We start from the raw sequence: 21,582 nt of genomic DNA on the forward strand, positions 1-21,582 counted from the left end.
ATATATATATATATATATATATATATATATATATATATATAAAATAAACAAAGTGCAAAGCCATAGGCTCACTCAATTTCAGTAAATAACTTAAATTTTGAACACAGCATCGTCGGATTCACAGTTTATTTGTTGTTGGAGGTAGAGAGTGTTTTGATATAAAGATCTAAATCTTTTTTAAAGGTACGAAAGACAGGTCAGAAACTGAAAATCTTATGTTTATGAATATCAAACTTAGCCAATAGAATGATGAAGTTGCAAAGGTTGAATCCATCCATTTTCTACCGCTTATTCTCTTTTTGGGGTCGCGGGGGGTGCTGGCGCCTATCTCAGCTACAATCGGGCGGAAGGCGGGGTACACCCTGGACAAGTCGCCACCTCATCGCAGGGCGCAAAGGTTGAATTCCTTTTTCAAATTTGTGTTCATATAACGTAAAACCAAATATCACATCTTTAAAACAAAGCACAAATTTGTCATGAAAATTGTCCAGGATGAAGCTTCAGATGCCCTACCATTGCTTTCACAAGTCCAAAACACAGACATCTTCTAAGTAGACGCAGCATTGGCTGCTTTGACGCGAAAAATTGGGCCGCCATCTTGAAGTGGTGATGAGGAGCCGGCGAGCAGCCTAAACTGAAAGGTAGAAAACAAAGATGCCGGGCTGGTGTTCAGCGTTTCCTTGCTTAAATGATCAAACTGTTGAAAATAGGAATCGGGGAATAACTTTTCACGAGTAAGATTTAATATGAACGTACTATTGGTTGTATTTTGTGAAAAGAATATTACCACCAAGTTGAGAAGGAGCAAAGGTCTTCAATATTTGTATGTGAAAATCACAAAGAAATCTTTTGGGGGAGGATGACCCCCCTACAGGGGTTTGGTTTACAAACTTTCAGCCCCACCTAAAACAAATTTCACCAGCCGCCACTGATTATGATGAATTCTCATTTTAGGCAAAGTCAATACTTTCTTAAAGGGGAACATTATCACAATTTCAAAAGGGTTAAAAACAATAAAAATCAGTTCCCAGTGGCTTATTGTATTTTTTTTCAAAATTTTACCGGTCTCGGAATATCCCTAAATAAAGCTTTAAAGTGCCTTATTTTCGGCTCTCTGCGAAGACACTGGCCATTTCCCTGTGACGTCACACAGTGCTGCCAATGTAAACAAACAATGGGAATACCACAGCAAGATATAGCGACATTAGCTCGGATTCAAACTCGGATTTCAGCGACTTAAGCGATTCAACAGACTACGCATGTATTGAAAGAGATGGTTGGAGTATGAAAATATTGAAGAAGAAACTGAAGCTATTGAGCGAATAGCTATTGACGCTATTCATAGCCATAGCATGGCCGAATAGCTGCGTTAGCATCGCCGGTAAAATGTGCGGACCAAACGATCAGGACTTTCGCATCTTTTGACACTGGAGCAACTTAAATCCGTCGATTGGTAAGTGGGTTTTTTTCGCATTAAATAGATAGATAGATAGTACTATATTGTTTCCTTCAGGAGAGTTCCTTCAGGAAAATTAAAAAAAATGTGGGTGGAAGGAAACGTAATATAGTTGCAAATGCATCTACAGGTTATCCATACATCTCTGTGCCATGTCTGCTTTAGCACCGCTGGTATATAGCATGTTAGCATCGATTAGCTGGCAGTCAACATCAACAAAACTCACCTTTGTGATTTCGTTGACTTTATCGTTGCAAATGCATCTGCAGGTTATCCATACATCTCTGTGCCATGTCTGTCTTAGCATCGCCGGTCAAATGTGGAGACACTCTGGTACATTCAATGGGGGTCTGGCGGCAGACACTTTGGCATCTTCGGGCCAGTGGTGCAACTTGAATCCCTCCCTGTTAGTGTTGTTACACCCTCCGACAACACACCGACGAGGCATGATGTCTCCAAGGTTCCAAAAAATAGTCAAAAAAACGGAAAATAACAGAGCTGAGACCCGGTGTTTGTAATGTGTTGAAAATGAAAATGATGGGTGTGTTACCTCGGCGACGTCACATTCTGACGTCATCGCTTCCAGCGCGATAAACAGAAAGGCGTTTAATTCGCCAAAATTCACCCATTTAGAGTTCAGAAATCGGTTAAAAAAATACATGGTCTTTTTTCTGCACCATCAAGGTATATATTGACACTTACATAGGTCTGCTGATAATGTTCCCCTTTAACAGTATGATTGTAACCAGGAATAAGTCTTCAAGTAAGAATATTCAAATACTGACCTTGTTGGGTAAGACAAAATTTGGTTTTATTCTGAATCCAGTGAAACAGATTGGTAGTTTTAGCTGATACAAAGACTTTCAGGTGTTTATTTATGTTTATATTTAAGTGTTTGGCAGATGCTTTTATCCAAAGCGACATACATAAAAAATACATGTAAAACAATCATTATTATTTAAAAAAGACCTGGGCTAATTAAGTTGAGCTTTTCAATCTGGCCCGCCGGACATTCCCAAATAATTTTTTTAGATCTTTAAGATGGAAAGTGTAGCTACCATTATGATGTGCACTCATGTTTTCTAAAGACCATAAGTCTTCAAGTATACAAAGTATTTCAATGGTTGGAATCTGCGCTTATGGACGATGTACCAGTTCCTATGGTAATCTAATTAGTTACTATGGTAATCTAATTAGCTACTATGGTCCTCTAATTAGTTAGTATGATAATGTAAGTCACGAGGCACCAAGCAGTGTGGGTGGGGAGCGTTTCCACAGACGTGGAAGGAGATTTTCACAACAAAGTTCTGAAGTTTAGTGATGTATCAGATCCATCAGATTGTAGGTGGGTTTATTTTGTACCATTCGTGTTCATATTTCACTGCTTGTTGCGTTTCACTTGATTGTAAAATGTGTCGATCGAAAGGGGGTGTTACATTTATATTTTGTCAATACTCAGCGTTTTATCCTTCATAGAAAAATGTAAAATTCCATTATGTTTTTTAAGGCGGTGAGTCATAACGTTTTAGCATTCAATCAGACATTATTGTGATGTTTTGTATTAGTATTCATAAAAATGATATTCTGGCCCCCAGACACATTTTTTTCTCTAAATGTGGCCCCTGAGTCAAAATAATTGCCCAGGTCTGATTTAAGGGAAGAATGTAATACAAAATATCGAGATTAAAAATAGAATAAACTCTCTGCTGCAGCAGCAATAGCCCTGGGACAAGGTGGCAACTTGTCCAGGGTGTACGCCGCCTTCTGCCAGATTGTATCTGAGATAATCACCAGCGCCCCCCGTGACTCCAAAGGGAATAAGCGGTAGGAAATGGATGGATGGATGCTGCAGCAGCAGAGATATAGTCATTAGATATACAGATATCTAATGTAGTCATATATTGTTTATGTAGGATATAAGCATGTTGAATTTATAAATAGCTGACCGTTTTTATCCCCCCCTTCTCTGGGATTATATTCCCAATTTTGATCTCGGATGTCTGGTCACTTATAGCAGTGGTTCTCAAATGGGGGTACGCGTACCCCTGGGGGTACTTGAAGGTATGCCAAGGGTTACGTGAGATTTTTTTTTTTTATATTCTAAAAATAGCAACAATTCAAAAATCCTTTATAAATATATTTATTGAATAATACTTCAACAAAATATGAATGTCAGTTCATAAACTGTGAAAAGAAATGCAACAATGCAATATTCAGTGTTGACAGCTAGATTTTTTGTGGATATGTTCCATAAATATTGATGTTAAAGATTTCTTTTTTTGTGAAGAAATGTTTAGAATGAAGTTGATGAATCCAGATGGATCTCTATTACAATCCCCAAAGAGGGCACTTTAAATTGAGGATTACTTCTATGTGTAGAAATCTTTATTTATAATTGAATCACTTGTTTATTTTTCAACAATTTTTTAGTTATTTTTATTTTTCCAAATAGTTCAAGAAAGACCACAACAAATGAGCAATATTTTGCACTGTTATACAATTTAATAAACCAGAAACTGATGACATAGTGCTGTATTTTACTTCTTTATCTATTTTTTCAACCGAAACTGCTTTGCTCTGATTAGGGGGTACTTGAATTAAAAAAATGTTCACAGTGGTTACATCACTGAAAAAAGGTTGAGAGCCACTGTGTCAGTGTTATTTGGTGACGAACCCCAAGATGCAGAGATGGAGGCAGGCATGGAATGATAAAACATGATTTAATTAAATACTACAACTAGAACAAACAAAGGGTACAAACAAAAAGCACGCACATGGGCGGATATAACAAACTAAGGGCTATGAACAAACAAATCGGAAGCAGGGAACAAAAAACAGTAAGCTACAAAACATCTATCAAATATAGCTTACCGCTACGCTGCATTCACACGACCAGTAGGAATGACAAGTAGAAAATGACATTGACACGACAATACAACGACAGGAGCGACATGTGGCAACGACAATGATCCAGCACTGACTGGAAGACAAAGTGGGTACAAATAGGAGCGGGCTGATTGACTACAGGTGTGGCCAGGTGCCAATCAGCCGCAGATGAGGTGACAACAGCACACAGGGAGACAAACAGGAAGCTGAACCAAAATAAGAGCACTTTACAGGAACTTAAGACAGGAGATACTAAACACAGAGGAAACAAAGACAAATGCAGAGGAAAAAACTAAAACATAGACAAACTGTCAGGGGAAAGCCTGACACACTGACTTATAGCATACAAGAATATTCTATTACTTTTAAGCCAGCCTATGAATAATAAAACATGTGCCCTTTATCATAGCTACACGTATGACAAAAAACAAGTGAAAATTAGTGGTATTCAGTGAGGTAAAATGAAGTAAATGCGCTGACGGTTCATTGCTTCTGCCAAATGAATTGCACTGAGTGGAGCGGATCACCACTCCAAGATGGCGGCCCTGCGTCTCGTCAGCGTCAGTAGTCAATAGCACTCGATGCTGCGTACCCTTATAAGATGTCTATGCTTCGGAATGTGTTAGCACTAGGACAGAATGACAAAATCGTGTCAAAAACCTGCGGAGAGGAGCAATACTCCGACAATGTGGCAAAGGCGGTGGCATGTATTCATATTTGTGGGAGCTTGCTCTTTCTCTCGCGAGATCTGACAACACCGCGAGAACAAAACAAGATGTGGAAAAAGCAAAATGGCGTTTCACGAAGACGTTTGTATTGTGTTTATTATAGTTATGTGCTCTTAGTCAGCGCGTACGTGTACAAATATGTGTTGTTTAATAGAGTAAACATCGTTAATTAATTGTCTGTATCCGGATACATTTGTTTTAACATTTTGCTGCTTCTCGCGTTAGCTTAGCTTGCTAGCTGCTAACAAGGACGGGCGGAAGTGATCAAAACACATCGCTAAGCAGAGATCAAGTGTGAGTATAAAGTGTTGGGATTGTGTGGAAATGTGCGAAAGAACGATAACTGAAAACTGTTTGCTAAATCCCCTGATGCTTCTAATTTAACCACAACGCTAGCACCGCGTCAGATATCTTTTGCTACAGGTTCGACGCTTCCTAAGAAATAATGTTTTAAAATAACGTGTCCAGCTGTTTATTGAAAAAATACTATTCATGTCTAAATAACCTTTACTATAAATAAACATCAGCTGCAAATATAGATTATCAACCGCCTTAACAAATAAATAATCGTTATCAGGCCTGATCAGTTATCAATATCAGCATTGGTATCACCAATACTGATACTGTGCCTACTAAGTAATGGATCCATACCCAAATTTGTAGTATTACCCAAAACTAAGGTAAAGTATCAAACAGAAGAAGAATACGTGATTATTACATTTGAACAGAAGTGTAGATAGAAACATGTTATAACCAGATATTAACAGTAAATTAACAAGTAGATTAAAGGCCTACTGAAATGAGATTTTCTTATTCAAACGGGGATAGCAGGTCCATTCTATGTGTCATACTTGATAATTTCGCGATATTGCCATATTTTTGCTGAAAGGATTTAGTAGAGAACATCCACAATAAAGTTCACAACTTTTGGTCGCTAATAAAAAAGCTTTGCCTGTAGCGGAAGTAGCAGACGATGTGCGCATGAGGTCACGGGTTGTAGGGCTCCTCACATTGTTTATCATCATAGCCACTAACAGCAAGAGCGATTTGGACGGAGAAAGCGACAATTTCCTCATTAATTTGAGCGAGTACGAAAGATTTGCGGATGAGGAAAGTTAGAGTGAAGCACTAGGAAAAAAAAAAAGGCGACGGCAGTGGGAGCGATTCAGATGGTTTTAGACACATTTACTAGGATAATTCTGGAAAATCCCTTATCTGCTTATTGTGCTACTAGTGTTTTAGTGAGATTATATAGTCATACCTGAAAGTCGGAGGGCTGCGGTGACGGCCAGTGTCTCTGAGGGTAGCCAAGAAAGTCACAGCTCTCTTTTTGACAGCTGCTGCAGGAAGACGCTGATTCCGCTCAAGTCTCCGGTAAGAGCCGACTTAATATCACAATTTTCTCATCCAAAAACTTGCTGGTTGACATGTGGTGGAGAAACATGTTCGCTTGACCGCTCTGTTTTCCTTATTAAAGCTTCACAACAAACAAAGAAACATCGGCTGTGTTTTGGTTGCTAAAGGCAGCTACAATCCACCGCTTTCCACCAACAGCATTCCTTTTTATAGTCTCCATTATTAATTGAACAAATTGCAAAAGATTCAGCAGCACAGATGTCCAAAATACTGTGTAATTATGCAATGAAAAGAGACAACTTTTAGCCGTGTGTGGTGCTGGGCTAAAATGTCTGCTCCAACCAATAACGTCACAAGCACGCATCAACATAAGCGTCATCATTTCGCGACGTTTTCAACAGGATTACCTCGCGGGAAATTTAAAATTGCAATTTAGTAAACCAAAAAAGCCGTATTGGCATGTGTTGCAATGTTAATATTTCATCATTGATATATAAACTATCAGACTGCGTGGTCGGTAGTAGTGGCTTTCTGTAATCCTTTAATAATAGTTTTCATGTTTAAAAAACTTTTACTGAAAATGAATATCGGCCCCAAATATCGATTATCAAACCTCCTTAACTACTAATAATCGTTATCAGGCCTGATCAGTTGTCAGTATCAGCATTGGTATCACCAATACTGATACTGTGCCTACTTAGTATTGGATCCATATCCAAATTTGTAGTATTACCCAAAACTAATGTAAAGTATCAAACAACAGAATAATAAGTGATTATTACATTCGAACAAAAATGTAGATAGAACATGTTAAAACCAGATGTTAATAATACATTAACAAGGAGATTAATGATAGTTTTGATAACATAACACAACTTGAAATGATATCATTTGTTAATGCACATGTCCGCGACTAAATGAGGAGGATTTTTAACCCGTAAAAATGGTTCTATTATCAATTCTTTGTTGGGTTTCTTCCTGTCTCTGACTGTGATGCGGAAAGTTTAAAACAGTGCAATGAACAAAGTTGTTCCATCTTCATGTTGTCATGATTTGGCTTATAGATGTTGTGTTATGGCTTGATGATATTGGGTTGTGTCCTTTGCATTTGTTGTGATTTTTTTTTCCAGCTACAATAGCGGTTTATTGAAATGAGAGCAGTAGCAGGTCAAACCGCTGCTCATTTAACCTGAAAAGATTTGATTCCTCAGGTAAACTTGCTGTTAATTCAACCTGAAAAGGTGTTTGCTACACCTTATGACAGTAATTTGGTGTAATCGTATATTGAAGATAGTAACAGGTATTGTAAATCTACTGTTGAAATGTTGGTTATTGCACTTTCATAAAAAAAAAAATCTTGAATGTTAAAAATGTGAGCGGAAAAGATTTGATTTCTCGGGTAAACCTACTATTAATTCAACCTGAAAAGGTGTTTGTTCCACCTTATGACAGTAATTTTGTGTAATCGTATGTTGAAGATAGTAGCAGGTAAATCTACTGTTAAAATGTTGGTTATTGCACTTTCATTAAAAAAAAAATCTTGAATGTTAAAAATGTGAGCGGAAAAGATTTGATTTCTCAGGTAAACCTACTATTAATTCAACCTGAAAAGGTGTTTGTTCCACCTTATGACAGTAATTTTGTGTAATCGTATGTTGAATATAGTAGCAGGTAAATCTACTTTTAAAATGTTGGTCTTTGCACTTTCATAAAAAAAAAAAATCTTGAATGTTGAAAATGTGAGCGGAAAAGATTTGATTTCTCAGGTAAACCTACTGTTAATTCAACCTGAAAAGGTGTTTGTTCCACCTTATGACGGTAATTTTGTGTAATCGTGTTGAAGATAGTAGCAGGTAAATCTACTGTTAAAATGTTGGTTATTGCACTTTCATTAACAAAAAAAATCTTGAATGTTGAAAATGTGAGCGGAAAAGATTTGATTTCTCAGGTAAACCTACTGTTAATTCAACCTGAAAAGGTGTTTGTTCCACCTTATGACAGTAATTTTGTGTAATCGTATGTTGAAGATAGTAGCAAGTAAAATCTACTGTTAAAATGTTGGTTATTGCACTTTCATTAACAAAAAATCTTGAATGTTGAAAATGTGAGCGGAAAATGTATTCTCTTGTTAACTTCAAGTGTTGGATGATCTTTATTCAAATAATATGTGACTGCATTGGCCATTACTTGTTTGTATCCATAATTAATTTATACATATATCATTATAGATACATATCATTCCCTTACGAGAAATAACAGGAATATAGGAAACTTCACCTCCAGTATTTATTGCACAGTTACACTGGTAGAATATTTTTTTTTATGATTAATCGTTACTGAATTGTTTAGAATCGTATTATTAATGTTAATATCGCACCTGAATCGTATCGGCCACTTCAAATTATGATTCAAATCAAATCGTTGGTAAAAACGAATTCTTACACCCTTATTGTCTATGCATGGTACAATCTATGTGCACAGCATGTCTTATTTATCATACATTTGTTTTGGTCTTTTTTGTGGCATTTTTGTAGTTGTATTTAGAAATGGAGCCGCTGAAATGGAAGATGGTCACAACAGTTGTGCTCTTTTGATATATCTTATAGATAGATAGATAGTACTTTATGTCCTGGGGCGGTATAGCTCGGTTGGTAGAGTGGCCGTACCAGCTTACTTGAGGGTTCCAGGTTCGATCCCCGCGTCCGCCATCCTAGTCACTGCCGTTGTGTCCTTGGGCAAGACACTTTACCCACCTGCTCCCAGTGCCACCAACACTGGTTTAAATGTAACTTAGATATTGGGTTTCACTATGTAAAGCGCTTTGAGTCACTAGAGAAAAGCGCTATATAAACATCATTCACTTCACTTCCTTTGTGTTCTGTAATGTTTTAATGTTTCCCCTCTTGTTTTCTTTTGTTGTTGTGTGTACTAATTCTATCTGGACGGCAACCACATAATTTACCCCTTGTGGGATGAATAAAGTTGATCTTATCCTTTTCTATTTAAAAAAAAAAGGCTTAGTGGCCACATGCGTGGACAGCACCTTTTAGCTCTTATTTCCAAAATTGTGTACATTACTGAATTGGGGTCTTGTGACCACTTATGTTGACACTTATACTGCCATCCGGTGGTGTCAGAAGAGTATAACATACAACGTAATTTGGTAAAAAAAAAAAAGTGTAATAATTAGTATGTCACTTTGATTGATTGGTTGATTGATACTTTTATTAGTAGATTGCACAGTTCAGTACATATTCCGTACAATTGACCACTAAATGGTAACACCCCAATAAGTTTTTCAACTTGTTTAAGTCGGGGTCCACGTTAATCAATTCATGGTACTTCACTAAACATGAAGTACACATTTGTGTACTTATGGACTAAGTACATCATATTAAAAAAAAAATTCTTAGTTTTTATTCTAATTAAGGTCCAATAAGCCCGAATAGAATAGAATAGAATAGAATGAACTTTATTGTCATTATATTTGCATATAACGAGATTAAAGACTCCAACTTAAGGTGCGGTAGTGGGAACAAATATAGGGTGAAATAAATGACATAAGAGGTAATAAAGGAAAAACTAACAATTGAAATAAACAGACTACTATCCAATAAAAATAATAAGCAATTCTGTACAATATAAAAAACACTATAGAAGTACAAAATACAAATACTGTACAATATACAGAGCAAGACAGGAGTACCGAAGTAATAAATAACAATCAGTGTCGGACGTATTGCACTCGAAGAGTATTAGGGCATTATATTGTATTGAATTATTATTATTATTATAAGTTAGAGTTCAACATGGTGACAGCTTTGGGAAAGAAGCTGTCTCTGAGCCTGTTTGTTAGCAAAGAGAAATAAAAAAAAAAAAGCATGTAAACAAACAGCTCGGGTTAAATAATAAATTGCAGTATAATTTTTGGGCGATATTGCTCATCCCTTCTAAAAAGTACTTCGACATGGGGTCTTCATTCTTGAAAGAACGACGTGTTTGTCCCCCCACAAAGATTTCAGGCCAGTTCATACAATACCTTGGTTTTCTATTGTACATGCAAACGTACTAAATGCCTCATGTGACTGAACAAAGCGGCACGATTCTAAAGCATGTTTGCCTTTTTGTGTCTTGCAGACGTTTTTGAAGAATATCTTATTCCTGAGCCACAGGGTTGGGGTGTCAAGATGGCGCAGCCCACCCGCATTAAAGAGGAAGACGAATCGCCAATGATTTGTCACATTAAAAAGGAAGAGGAGGACCCACTGACCTCCCACATTAAAGAGGAAGAGGAGGAACACAGCATCACTCAGGGGGCAGAGAAGCTTGAATGGTCGGAGGAGTTCCCAGTGACTGGTGTCCCTGTGAAGAGTGAAGATGATGAGGTCAAAGGTGAAAGTGAGGAGAGGAGAGAGGCGGAGCCTACAAGCAGCAGCTCAACAGAAGCTGATGGAGACCACTGTGGAGGATCACAAGCAGACAAGCTCTTAGCTCCACTATCAGATAGTGAGGACACAACGTCACACTCTCCTGACTCTGATGATGAAGACTCTAAAGATGATAAGACATGTCACGCTGACAACACACACCTGACGTGTTCTCACTGCGGCAAAACCTTTACACGCCCCAGCGGTCTTAAAATACACATGAGAACGCACACCGGAGAAAAACCTTTTCCCTGCTCAGAATGTGGCAAATGTTTTGCACGCAAATATGTGTTGAAAGAACACGTGAAAATACACACTGGGGGGAAACCTTTTTCATGTTCAATATGCGGTAAATATTTCACACAAAGTCACTATTTAAAAGTCCACATGAAAACACACACCGGAGAAAGGCCTTTTTCTTGTTCAATCTGTGGTAAAGGTTTTATACAGAGTCACGATTTGAAAGTACACACGAGAACACACACCGGAGAAAATCTTTTTACTTGTTCGACCTGCGGTAAAGGTTTCGCACGAAGCAATAGTTTGAAAGTACACATGGGAATACACGCAGATGAAAAACCGTTTTCCTGCTCGAAATGTGGCAAAGGTTTTGCACAACGTAACAATTTGAAAATACACATGAGAATGCACGCTGGGAAGAAACCTTTTACCTGTTCAATCTGCGGCAAAGGTTTTTTGGAAAGTAGCTATTTGAAAACACACATGAGCATACACACGGGCGGAAAACCCAATACCTGTTTAGTCTGTGATAAGGGTTTTGTACGACGGTACAATTTGAAATTACACATGAGAACACACACTGGAGAAAAACCATGAACCTGCTCAGTATGTGGTGAATGTTTTGCAGAAAAACATTTGTTAAAAGATCAAATTTAAATACACACTGGGGAAAACCATTTTTTCCTGCTCAGTATGTGGTAAGAGTGTTTGCACGGATTAATATGTTAAAAGAACACACACACACACACACACACACACACACACACACACACACACAGGAAAAAAAACATTTTCCTGTTCAATATGTGGTAAACATTTTGTACAAAGACCATATTTTAAAAATATGCACCGAAAAAAAACCTTTTGTTCAATCTGTGGTTTACACACACATATATGTTCAAAGTACACATTGGAGAAAAAGTGTTATGTTGCAGTGTACAGGTTTTCCCACACATTAATTTATTTGTGGCGGCCCGTCGCGAAAGAATTACGGCCGCCACAAATACTAAAAAAATAAAATAAAATAAAAAAAATACATATAAATATATATATATATATATATATATATATATATTTATCTATTTTATTATTTTTTTTTTTTCGGCTTTAACTCGCACAACCGCTCATAAAAGCAATGGGACTCTGTCTGTGAATGGAGCTTGTAGTTACATATTATATAAATATGTAAATATTATATAAATATGTATATAAACATGTACATAAAGTGTTGTAATCATATTCCAACTGCGTTCTTCTTGGTCATTTCTATGGTCATCTAATTAGTTACTATGGTCATCTACTTCACAGCAGCTCAGACGAGGCATCAAGTAATGTGGGCGGGAAGCGTTTCATGCATCCACAAAAATATACACCACACACATACATACCCCACCGCACCCCCAATCCAACGTCCTCGACGCAAATCCCATAGGGGTGATGAAAGGATGGTCAGCGCCTGAGCGCTGCGGCCTACCACCATGACCCCGCACTCCCTTCCCTCTGTTGCTAGATATCTCAAGATGTATGCGGTAATATGTATATGTGCTTCGCTATGGAGGTTTTTTTTTTCCCACACCAGACTGGGCCCCCTTAGGAGCCCAGTCTAGATTGTATTTTTTTTACTCATCCTTCCCCAGCGTTTTACCTTTTTCCCCCATCTTTTACGGGGGCGCCTTATGGCGACCCATCAGCGTTCTTGTTCTGTAACCGTGTACACTGTTTTGTTTGTCTAATCTTGAACGGGTTTTTACTGAAAACAAAGTTTTGTTGTACTTGTGCAATGACAATAAAAAAGGAGATTTTCACAACAATGTTGTAAAGCTTAGTGATATATCAGATATATAAAGTTAAAGTACCAATGATTGTCACACACACGCTAGGTGTGGTGAAATTTGTCCTCTGCATTTGACCCATCCCCTTGATCACCCCCTGGGAAGTGAGGGGAGCAGTGAGCAGCAGTAGTGCCTCGCCCGGGAATCATTTATGGTGTTTTAACCCCCAATTCCAACCCTTGATGCTGAGGGCCAAGCTGGGAGGCAATGGGTCCCATTTTTTTATAGTGTTTGGTATGCCTCGGCCGGGGTTTAAACTCACAACCTACCGATCTCAGGGCGGACACTCTAACCACTTGGCCACTGAGTGGGTGGCCAAGTATATATCAGATTGTAGGTGTTTTTGTTTTGTACCCTTCGCGTTCATATTTCACTGTTTGTCGCATTTTTGTTGTGTTTCACTTGATTGTAAAATGTATCGATCGAAAGGAGGTGTGGCGTCCATATTTTGTCAATATTCAGTGTCGGGACGGCGTGGCGCAGTGGAAGAGTGGGCGTGCGCAACCCGAGCGTCCCTGGTTCAATTCCCACCTAGTACCAACCTCGTCACGTCCGTTGTGTCCTGAGCAAGACACTTCACCCTTGCTCCTGATGGGTGCTGGTTGGCGCCTTGCATGGCAGCTCCCTCCATCAGTGTGTGTGTGAATGGGTAAATGTGGAAGTAGTGTCAAAGCGCTTTGAGTACCTTGAAGGTAGAAAAGTGCTAAACAAGTACAACCCATTTATCATTTATTTTATCGTTCATAGAAAAATTAAAAATTCCATTACGTTTTTTAAAGGGGAACATTATTAAAATTTCAAAAGGGTTAAAAACAATACAAATCAGTTCCCAGTGGCTTGTTGTATTTTTTGAAGTTTTTTTTAAAATGTTACCGGTCTCGGAATATCCCTAAATAAAGCTTTAAAGTGCCTTATTTTCGACTCTGCAAAGACACTGGCCATTTCCCTGTGACGTCATACAGTGCTGCCAATGTAAACAAACAATGGGAATACCACAGCAAGATATAGCGACATTAGCTCGGATTCAAACTCGGATTTCAGCGACTTAAGCGATTCAACAGATTACGCATGTATTGAAACAGATGGTTGGAGTATGAAAATATTGAAGAAGAAACTGAAGCTATTGAGCGAATAGCTATTGACGCTATTCATAGCCATAGCATGGCAGAATAAATGCGTTAGCATCGCCGGTAAAATGTGCGGACCAAACGATCAGGACTTTCGCATCTTTTGACACTGGAGCAACTTAAATCCGTCGATTGGTAAGTGTTTGTTTCGCATTAAATGTGGGTGGAAGGAAACGTAATATAGTTGCAAATGCATCTGCAGGTTATCCATACATCTCTGTTCCATGTCTACTTTAGCACCGCCGGTAAATAGCATGTTAGCATCGATTAGCGTAGCATGTTAGCATCGATTAGCTGGCAGTCAACATCAACAAAACTCACCTTTGTGATTTCGTTGACTATCGTTGCAAATGCATCTGCAGGTTATCCATACATCTCTGTGCCATGTCTGCCTTAGCATCGCCGGTCAAATGTGGAGACACTCTGGCACATTCAATGGGGGTCTAGCAGCAGACACTTTGGCATCTTCGGGCCAGTGGTGCAACTTGAATCCCTCCCTGTTAGTGTTGTTACACCCTCCGACAACACACCGACGAGGCATGATGTCTCCAAGGTTCCAGAAAATGGTCAATAAAACGGAAAATAACAGAGCTGAGACCCGGTGTTTGTAATGTGTTGAAAATGAAAATGGCGGCTGTATTACTTCAGTGACGTCACATTCTGACGTCATCGCCTCCAGAGCGATAAACAGAAAGGCGTTTAATTTGCCAAAATTCACCCATTTAGGGTTCAGAAATCGGTTAAAAAAATAGATGGTCTTTTTTCTGCACCATCAAGGTATATATTGACGTTTACATAAGTCTGGTGATAATGTTCCCCTTTAAGGCCGTCTGTCGTAACGTTTTTAGGTAATCAGACATTATTGTGAGGTTTTGTATTAGTGTTCTTAAAAGTAGATATACCGGCCCCAAAACACATATTTTTCTGTAAATGTGGCCCCCGAGTCAAAATAATCACCCAGGCCTGGTGCAGTCAGTGTGTAACACCATCTTGTTATTATGATTCTAACGTTCCTTGATTAGATATTTTAGATTAGTTCTTCTTCAGTCAAGAAAATGCATTCATTTACCACACTGTGTACTTTTATTCGAAAACAAACAGAACATTTAGACTAAAAAGTTGAGTGTAAAAAAAAATACAAAACGGATTATTCAAACGTGAGGTGTTCCGGAGAGAATGTAGCAAATGAACTCCTGTGTCAATCAGAGCCTGTAAATACAGCTGTGTGACCACTTGTTTAGTCTCTTTTCTCCGACAAAGGCCGAACCCACCGTCTGAATGACATCGTAAGCTGACGTTTTGACCTTTGTTCACAGAAGCGAAGTTGTCACCTTGTGTAAATTGTAAATAAAAACAGAATACAATGATTTGCAAATCCTTTTCAACATATATTCAATTGAACAGACTGCAAAGACGAGATATTTAACGTTGGAACCGGTAAACTTTTTTATTTTTTGCAAATATTAGTTGATTGGCAACACTAAATGGTCCCTATTGTGTGAATGTTGTCTGTCTATCTGTGTTGGCCCTGCGATGAGGTGGCGACTTGTCCAGGGTGTACACTGCCTTCCGCCCGATTGTAGCTGAGATAGGCGCCAGCGACCCCGAAAGGGAATAAGCGGTAGAAAAAAGGGATGGATAGCTCATTTGGAATTTCATGCCCGCAACATGTTACAAAAAAAGCTGGCGAAAAAGACTTGAGAATGTTGAGGAATGCTCATCAAACACTTATTTGGAACATTCCACGGGTGAACAGGCTAGTTGGGAACAGGTGGGTGCCATGATTGGGTATTTCCATGAAATGTTTTGGGAATCATTGAGCTTGAGTTTAAAAAGCCCATATTTTACTGTCGGTTGTGGGCTGTTTTGAGGCATTTTTGTGAATGCTATCCATAGTACTCATTAATAATGTTACATTTATTTTGTGTATTGCACCTTAAAGGGGAACATTATCACAATTTCAGAAGGGTTAAAACCAATACAAATCAGTTCCCAGTAGCTTATTTTATTTTTCGAAGCAACTTAAATCCGTCGATTGGTAAGTGTTTGTTTGGCATTAAATGTGGGTGGAGTGAAAGGCTGGATGCAAATATAGCTACAAATGTACATACAGCTAGCCTAAATAGCATGATAGCATCGATTAGCTGGCAGTCATGCCGCGACCAAATATGTCTGATTAGCACATAATTAGCACATAAGTCAATAACATCAACAAAACTCACCTTTGTGATTTCGTTGACTTTATCGTTGGAATTGCATCTGCTTTGAGTGTCGCAGGATATCCATACATCTCTGTGCCATGTGTGTCGTAGCATCGCCGGTAAAATGAGCAGGAGCAACTTAAATCCGTCGATTGGTAAGTGTTTGTTTGGCATTAAATGTGGGTGGAGTGAAAGGCTGGATGCAAATATAGCTACAAACGTACATACAGCTAGCCTAAATAGCATGTTAGCATCGAATAGCTGGCAGTCATGCCGCAACCAAACATGTCTGATTAGCACATAAGTCAATAAGATCAACAAAACTCACCGTTGTGATTTTGTTGACTTTATCGTTGGAAGTGCATCTGCTTTGATTGTCGCAGGGTATCCATATATCTCTGTGCCATGTCTGTCGTAGCATCGCCGGTAAAATGTGCAGGAGCAACTTAAATCCGTCGATTGGTAAGTGTTTGTTTGGCATTAAATGTGGGTGGAGTGAAAGGCTGGATGCAAATACAGCTACAAATGTACATACAGCTAGCCTAAATAGCATGTTAGCATTGATTAGCTGGCAGTCATGCCGCAACCAAACATGTCTGATTAGCACATAATTAGCACACAAGTCAATAACATCAACAAAACTCACCTTTGTGATTTCGTTGACTTTATCGTTGGAAATGCACCTGTTTTGAGTGTCGCAGGGTATCCATACATCTCTGCGCCATGTGTGTCGTAGCATTGCCGGTAAAATGTGCAGGAGCAACTTAGATCTGTCGATTGGTAAGTGTTTGTTTGGCATTAAATGTGGGTGGAGTGAAAGGCTGGATGCAAATATAGCTACAAATGTACATACAACTAGCCTAAATAGCATGTTAGCATTGATTAGCTGGCATTCATGCCGCGACTAAATATGTCTGATTAGCACATAAGTCAATAACAACAACAAAACGCACCTTTGTGATTTCGTTGACTTTATCGTTGGAAATGCATCTGCTTTGAGTGTCGCAGGATATCCATACACCTCTGTGCCATGTCTGTCGTAGCATCGCCGGTAAAATGTGCAGACGAAGGACTTTCGGATCTTTTGACACTGGTGCAACATGAATCCGTCGATTGGTATGTGTTTGTTTAGCATTAAATGTGAGTGGTGGGAAAGGCTGGATGCAAATATAGCTACAAATGAGGCATAACTATGCAATATGTATATAAAGCTAGCCTAAATAGCATGTTAGCATCGATTAGCATGCCGTGCTAATCGATGCACACTCCACGTAAATCAACTTGAATCCGACCCTGATCGTGTTGTTACACCCTCCGACAACACACCGACGAGGCATGTCTCCAAGGTACGGAAAACAGTCGAAAAAACGGAAAATAACAGAGCTGATTTGACTCGATGTTTGTAATGTTTTTAAGAAAATGGCGGATTAACTACCTAGGTGACGCCGAGAGCAAATAATAGAAAGACGTTTAATTCGCCAAAATTCACCCATTTAGAGTTCGGAAATCGGTTAAAAAAATATATGGTCCTTTTTCTGCAAAATCAAGGTATATATTGACGCTTACATAGGTTTGACGAATTAAACGCCTTTCTGTTTATCAGTCTTGTAGCCATGACGTCAGAACGTGACGTCACCGAGGTAACACACCCGCCATTTTCATTTTCACATTACAAACACCGGGTCTCAGCTCTGTTATTTTCCGTTTTTTCGACTATTTTTTGGAACCTTGGAGACATCATGCCTCGTCGGTGTGTTGTCGGAGGGTGTAACAACACTAACAGGGAGGGATTCAAGTTGCACCACTGGCAAGAAATCTGCCGCCAGACCCCCATTGAATGTACCAGAGTGTCTGCACATTTGACCGGCGATGCTAAGACAGACATGGCACAGAGATGTATGGATAACCTGCAGATGCATTTGCAACGATTAAGTCAACGAAATCACAAAGGTGAGTTTTGTTGATGTTGTTGACTTATGTGCTAATCAGACATATTTGGTCGCGGCATGACTGCCAGCTAATCGATGCTAACATGCTATTTACGCTAGCTGTATGTACATTTGAAACAAGATACCCACATTTAATGCGAAACAAACACTTACCAATCGACGAAAGGCGCTATATACATTTATAATCATATTTTTCAAAAATCATAAAAAGAATAAAATATTTAAAATGACTTGAATATTAAATAGAACAAAATACACACAACACATATTCACTACATTTATTTAACCATTTTTTGTTGGATCATACATTGCTTGTTGCCTAAAAGTCTGGGGACATACATATAAAACAATCACAAAACAATATTCATATTACAAAACAGTAATAAAGATAATTAATAGAATGGCTTATCGAGACCCATCAAATGATTCATAAAGTTACACGTTTTAAAAGTAAATGATCTTGTATACAACACAACTGCTCCAAATTACACATAAAATAAATAATATCATTCAAGTGGTCCAGGAGATGTTTTAAAACCCCCGAAACCAGTAAAGTTGGCACGTTGTGTAAATGGTAAATCAATCAATCAATCAATGTTTACTTATATAGCCCTAAATCACTAGTGTCTCAAAGGGCTGCACAAACCACTACAACATCCTCGGTAGGCCCACATAAGGGCAAGGAAAACTCACACCCAGTGGGACGTCGGTGACAATGATGACTATGAGAACCTTGGAGAGGAGGAAAGCAATGGATGAAGAGCGGGTCTAACATGATACTGTGAAAGTTCAATCCATAATGGATCCAACACAGTCGCGAGAGTCCAGTCCAAAGCGGATCCAACACAGCAGCGAGAGTCCCGTTCACAGCGGAGCCAGCAGGAAACCATCCCAAGCGGAGGCGGATCAGCAGCGCAGAGATGTCCCCAGCCGATACACAGGCGAGCAGTACATGGCCACCGGATCGGACCGGACCCCCTCCACAAGGGAGAGTGGGACATAGGAGAAAAAGAAAAGAAACGGCAGATCAACTGGTCTAAAAAGGAAGTCTATTTAAAGGCTAGAGTATACAAATGAGTTTTAAGGTGAGACTTAAATGCTTCTACTGAGGTGGCATCTCGAACTGTTACCGGGAGGGCATTCCAGAGTACTGGAGCCCGAAATGAAAACGCTCTATAGCCCGCAAATAAAAAGAGAATACAATCATTTGCAAATCCTTCTCCAATTATATTCAATTGAATAGACTGCAAAGACAAGATGCTTAACGTTCCACCTGGAAAACTTTATTTTTTGCAAATATTAGCTCATTTGGAATTTGATGACTGTAACATGTTTCAAAAAAGCTGGCACTAGTGACAAAAAAGACAGAGAACGTTGAGGAATGCTCATTAAACCCTTATTTGGAACATCCCACAGGTGAGCAGGCTAATTGGGAACAGGTGGGTGCCATGATTGGGTATAAAAGCAGCTTCCGTGAAATGCTCAGTCATTCACAAACAAGGACGGGGCGAGGGTCAGCACTTTGTGAACAAATGTGTGAGCAAATTGTCCAACAGTTTAAGAATATTTCTCAAGGAATTTAGGGATTTCACCATCTACGGTCCGTGATATCATCAAAAGGTTCGGAGAACCTGGAGAAATCACTCCACGTAAGCGATGATATTACAGACCTCCGATCCCTCAGGTCAGGGGTCGGGAACCTTTTTGGTTGAGAGAGCCAAGAATCCAAATATTTTCAAATTGTATTTCCGTAAGAGCCATATAATATTTATTTCAACACTGAACCCAACTAAATGTGTGCATTTTAAGTAAGACCAACATTTCTAGAGTATAATAGGTCTCTTACTCATTGTAATAACATTGTTATTCTGAAGCTAACTGTGGAGGGGGCGTGGCCTGCGGGCCTGCAGCGAAGTGGGGTGTTGCCAGGATCGGCCTCGAAATCAGCGACCGGTGCGTTGGAGGCCCACCTGGGCCTTGTCCTCTAATCACCTCTCGCTCTGTTTATAAGCAGCAGCCAGGAGGAGAGACGGGGTTGGGGCTGGAGCCAGAGCGCGAGCAAGAACGAAAGAGGAAAAGACAATTGCTGGAAAGAAACTGAGCGACTTATTGAAAAATAAAACAATATTATAACCCTGAAACAGGCTCTTATGTCGGTGCTTGGTGGTCTGAAAAACCCCCAGGAGGGCAAGCCCTACACTAACCAATAATAAATAAATAACTTACCATTAACGCAACTTCTTGAACTGGTGCGGTAGAAAACGGATGGATGGATTAAAAATGCATGAGAATGTTTTATATTTTGAACTTTTTTTTTAACACTGTGATTACATGTGGAATTATTCATTACTGATCGTGTTACGCAATGTCAGCTCAGATTTATCCGAGAGCCAGATGCAGTCATCAAAAGAGCCACAGGTTCCCTACCCCTGACTCAGGTGGTGCTGCGTCAAAAAGTGACATCAGTGTGTAAAGGATATCACCACATGGGCTCAGGAACACCTTAGAAAACCACTGCCAGTAACCACATGCGACGCTTAGCTGGCATCGCGGCGGTGTTTGCGTTCTTCCGTGGGTGCAGCCAAGACGGAACACAGCGTGAAGGTAGGAATAAGGATTTATTTATACAACAAAACAAACTAAGAACAAAAACACTTGCACTAACCAAAAACCAACAGAACTAGCGTGGGAGCTAGAAAGAACAAAGGGAACTGAAGGGGATAGCCTGTAAGCTAGGGACAAACATACAAAATAGCATAGAAGCTAATCGAGTACGAAAAGGTAGTTACCACGATGCTGGAAAAAGCGACGTCAACCATTGCGTGAAGCAAACAAGAGTCCCAGAACGAAAGGCAAACAAAGGCGGTCTTAAATAGAAGGCATAATCAACAATCAGGTGCGCGACGACAAACAAGAGACAGGTCACACTAATGAGTTACTAAGACAACGGAAACAAAACAGGAAGTGCCACCAGGAACTAAAGATGTCGAATATCAAACTGGCAGTGATAACAAAACAGAAACAAACACAGAACATGACATGATCCAAGTATTGGATCATGACACCACAGTTTGTGGCTACATCTGTAAGTGCAAGTTAAAGCTCTACTATGCGAAGCGAAAGGCATTTATCAACAACACCCAGAAACGTAAACAAAACAGAAACAAACACAGAACATGACATGATCCAAGTCTTGGATCATGACACCACAGTTTGTCGCTACATCTGTAAGTGCAAGTTAAAGCTCTACTATGCAAAGCGAAAACCATTTATCAACAACACCCAGAAATGTAAACAAAACAGAAACAAACACAGAACATGACATGATCCAAGTCTTGGATCATGACACCACAGTTTGTCGCTACATCTTTAAGTGCAAG

General features: G+C 39.3%; 2 protein-coding genes across 2 annotated transcripts in view; both read left to right on the top strand.

The window, feature by feature from the left end:
- The window catches only part of LOC133542455 (gastrula zinc finger protein XlCGF57.1-like), a 249,231-nt gene that overhangs the window by 188,448 nt on the left and 39,201 nt on the right, over nucleotides 1-21,582 (top strand). The window lies entirely within an intron of this gene.
- LOC133542528 (gastrula zinc finger protein xLCGF3.1-like) lies at nucleotides 5,112-12,049 on the top strand. The gene is made up of 2 exons (XM_061886746.1): nucleotides 5,112-5,364; nucleotides 10,564-12,049. The coding sequence occupies exon 2, from the start codon at nucleotides 10,614-10,616 to the stop codon at nucleotides 11,688-11,690; it is 1,077 nt and encodes a 358-aa protein (XP_061742730.1). The 5' UTR covers nucleotides 5,112-5,364; nucleotides 10,564-10,613; the 3' UTR covers nucleotides 11,691-12,049.

The sequence above is a fragment of the Nerophis ophidion genome, linkage group LG24, assembly GCF_033978795.1.
Source record: "Nerophis ophidion isolate RoL-2023_Sa linkage group LG24, RoL_Noph_v1.0, whole genome shotgun sequence".
Taxonomy (NCBI): Eukaryota; Metazoa; Chordata; class Actinopteri; order Syngnathiformes; family Syngnathidae; genus Nerophis; species Nerophis ophidion.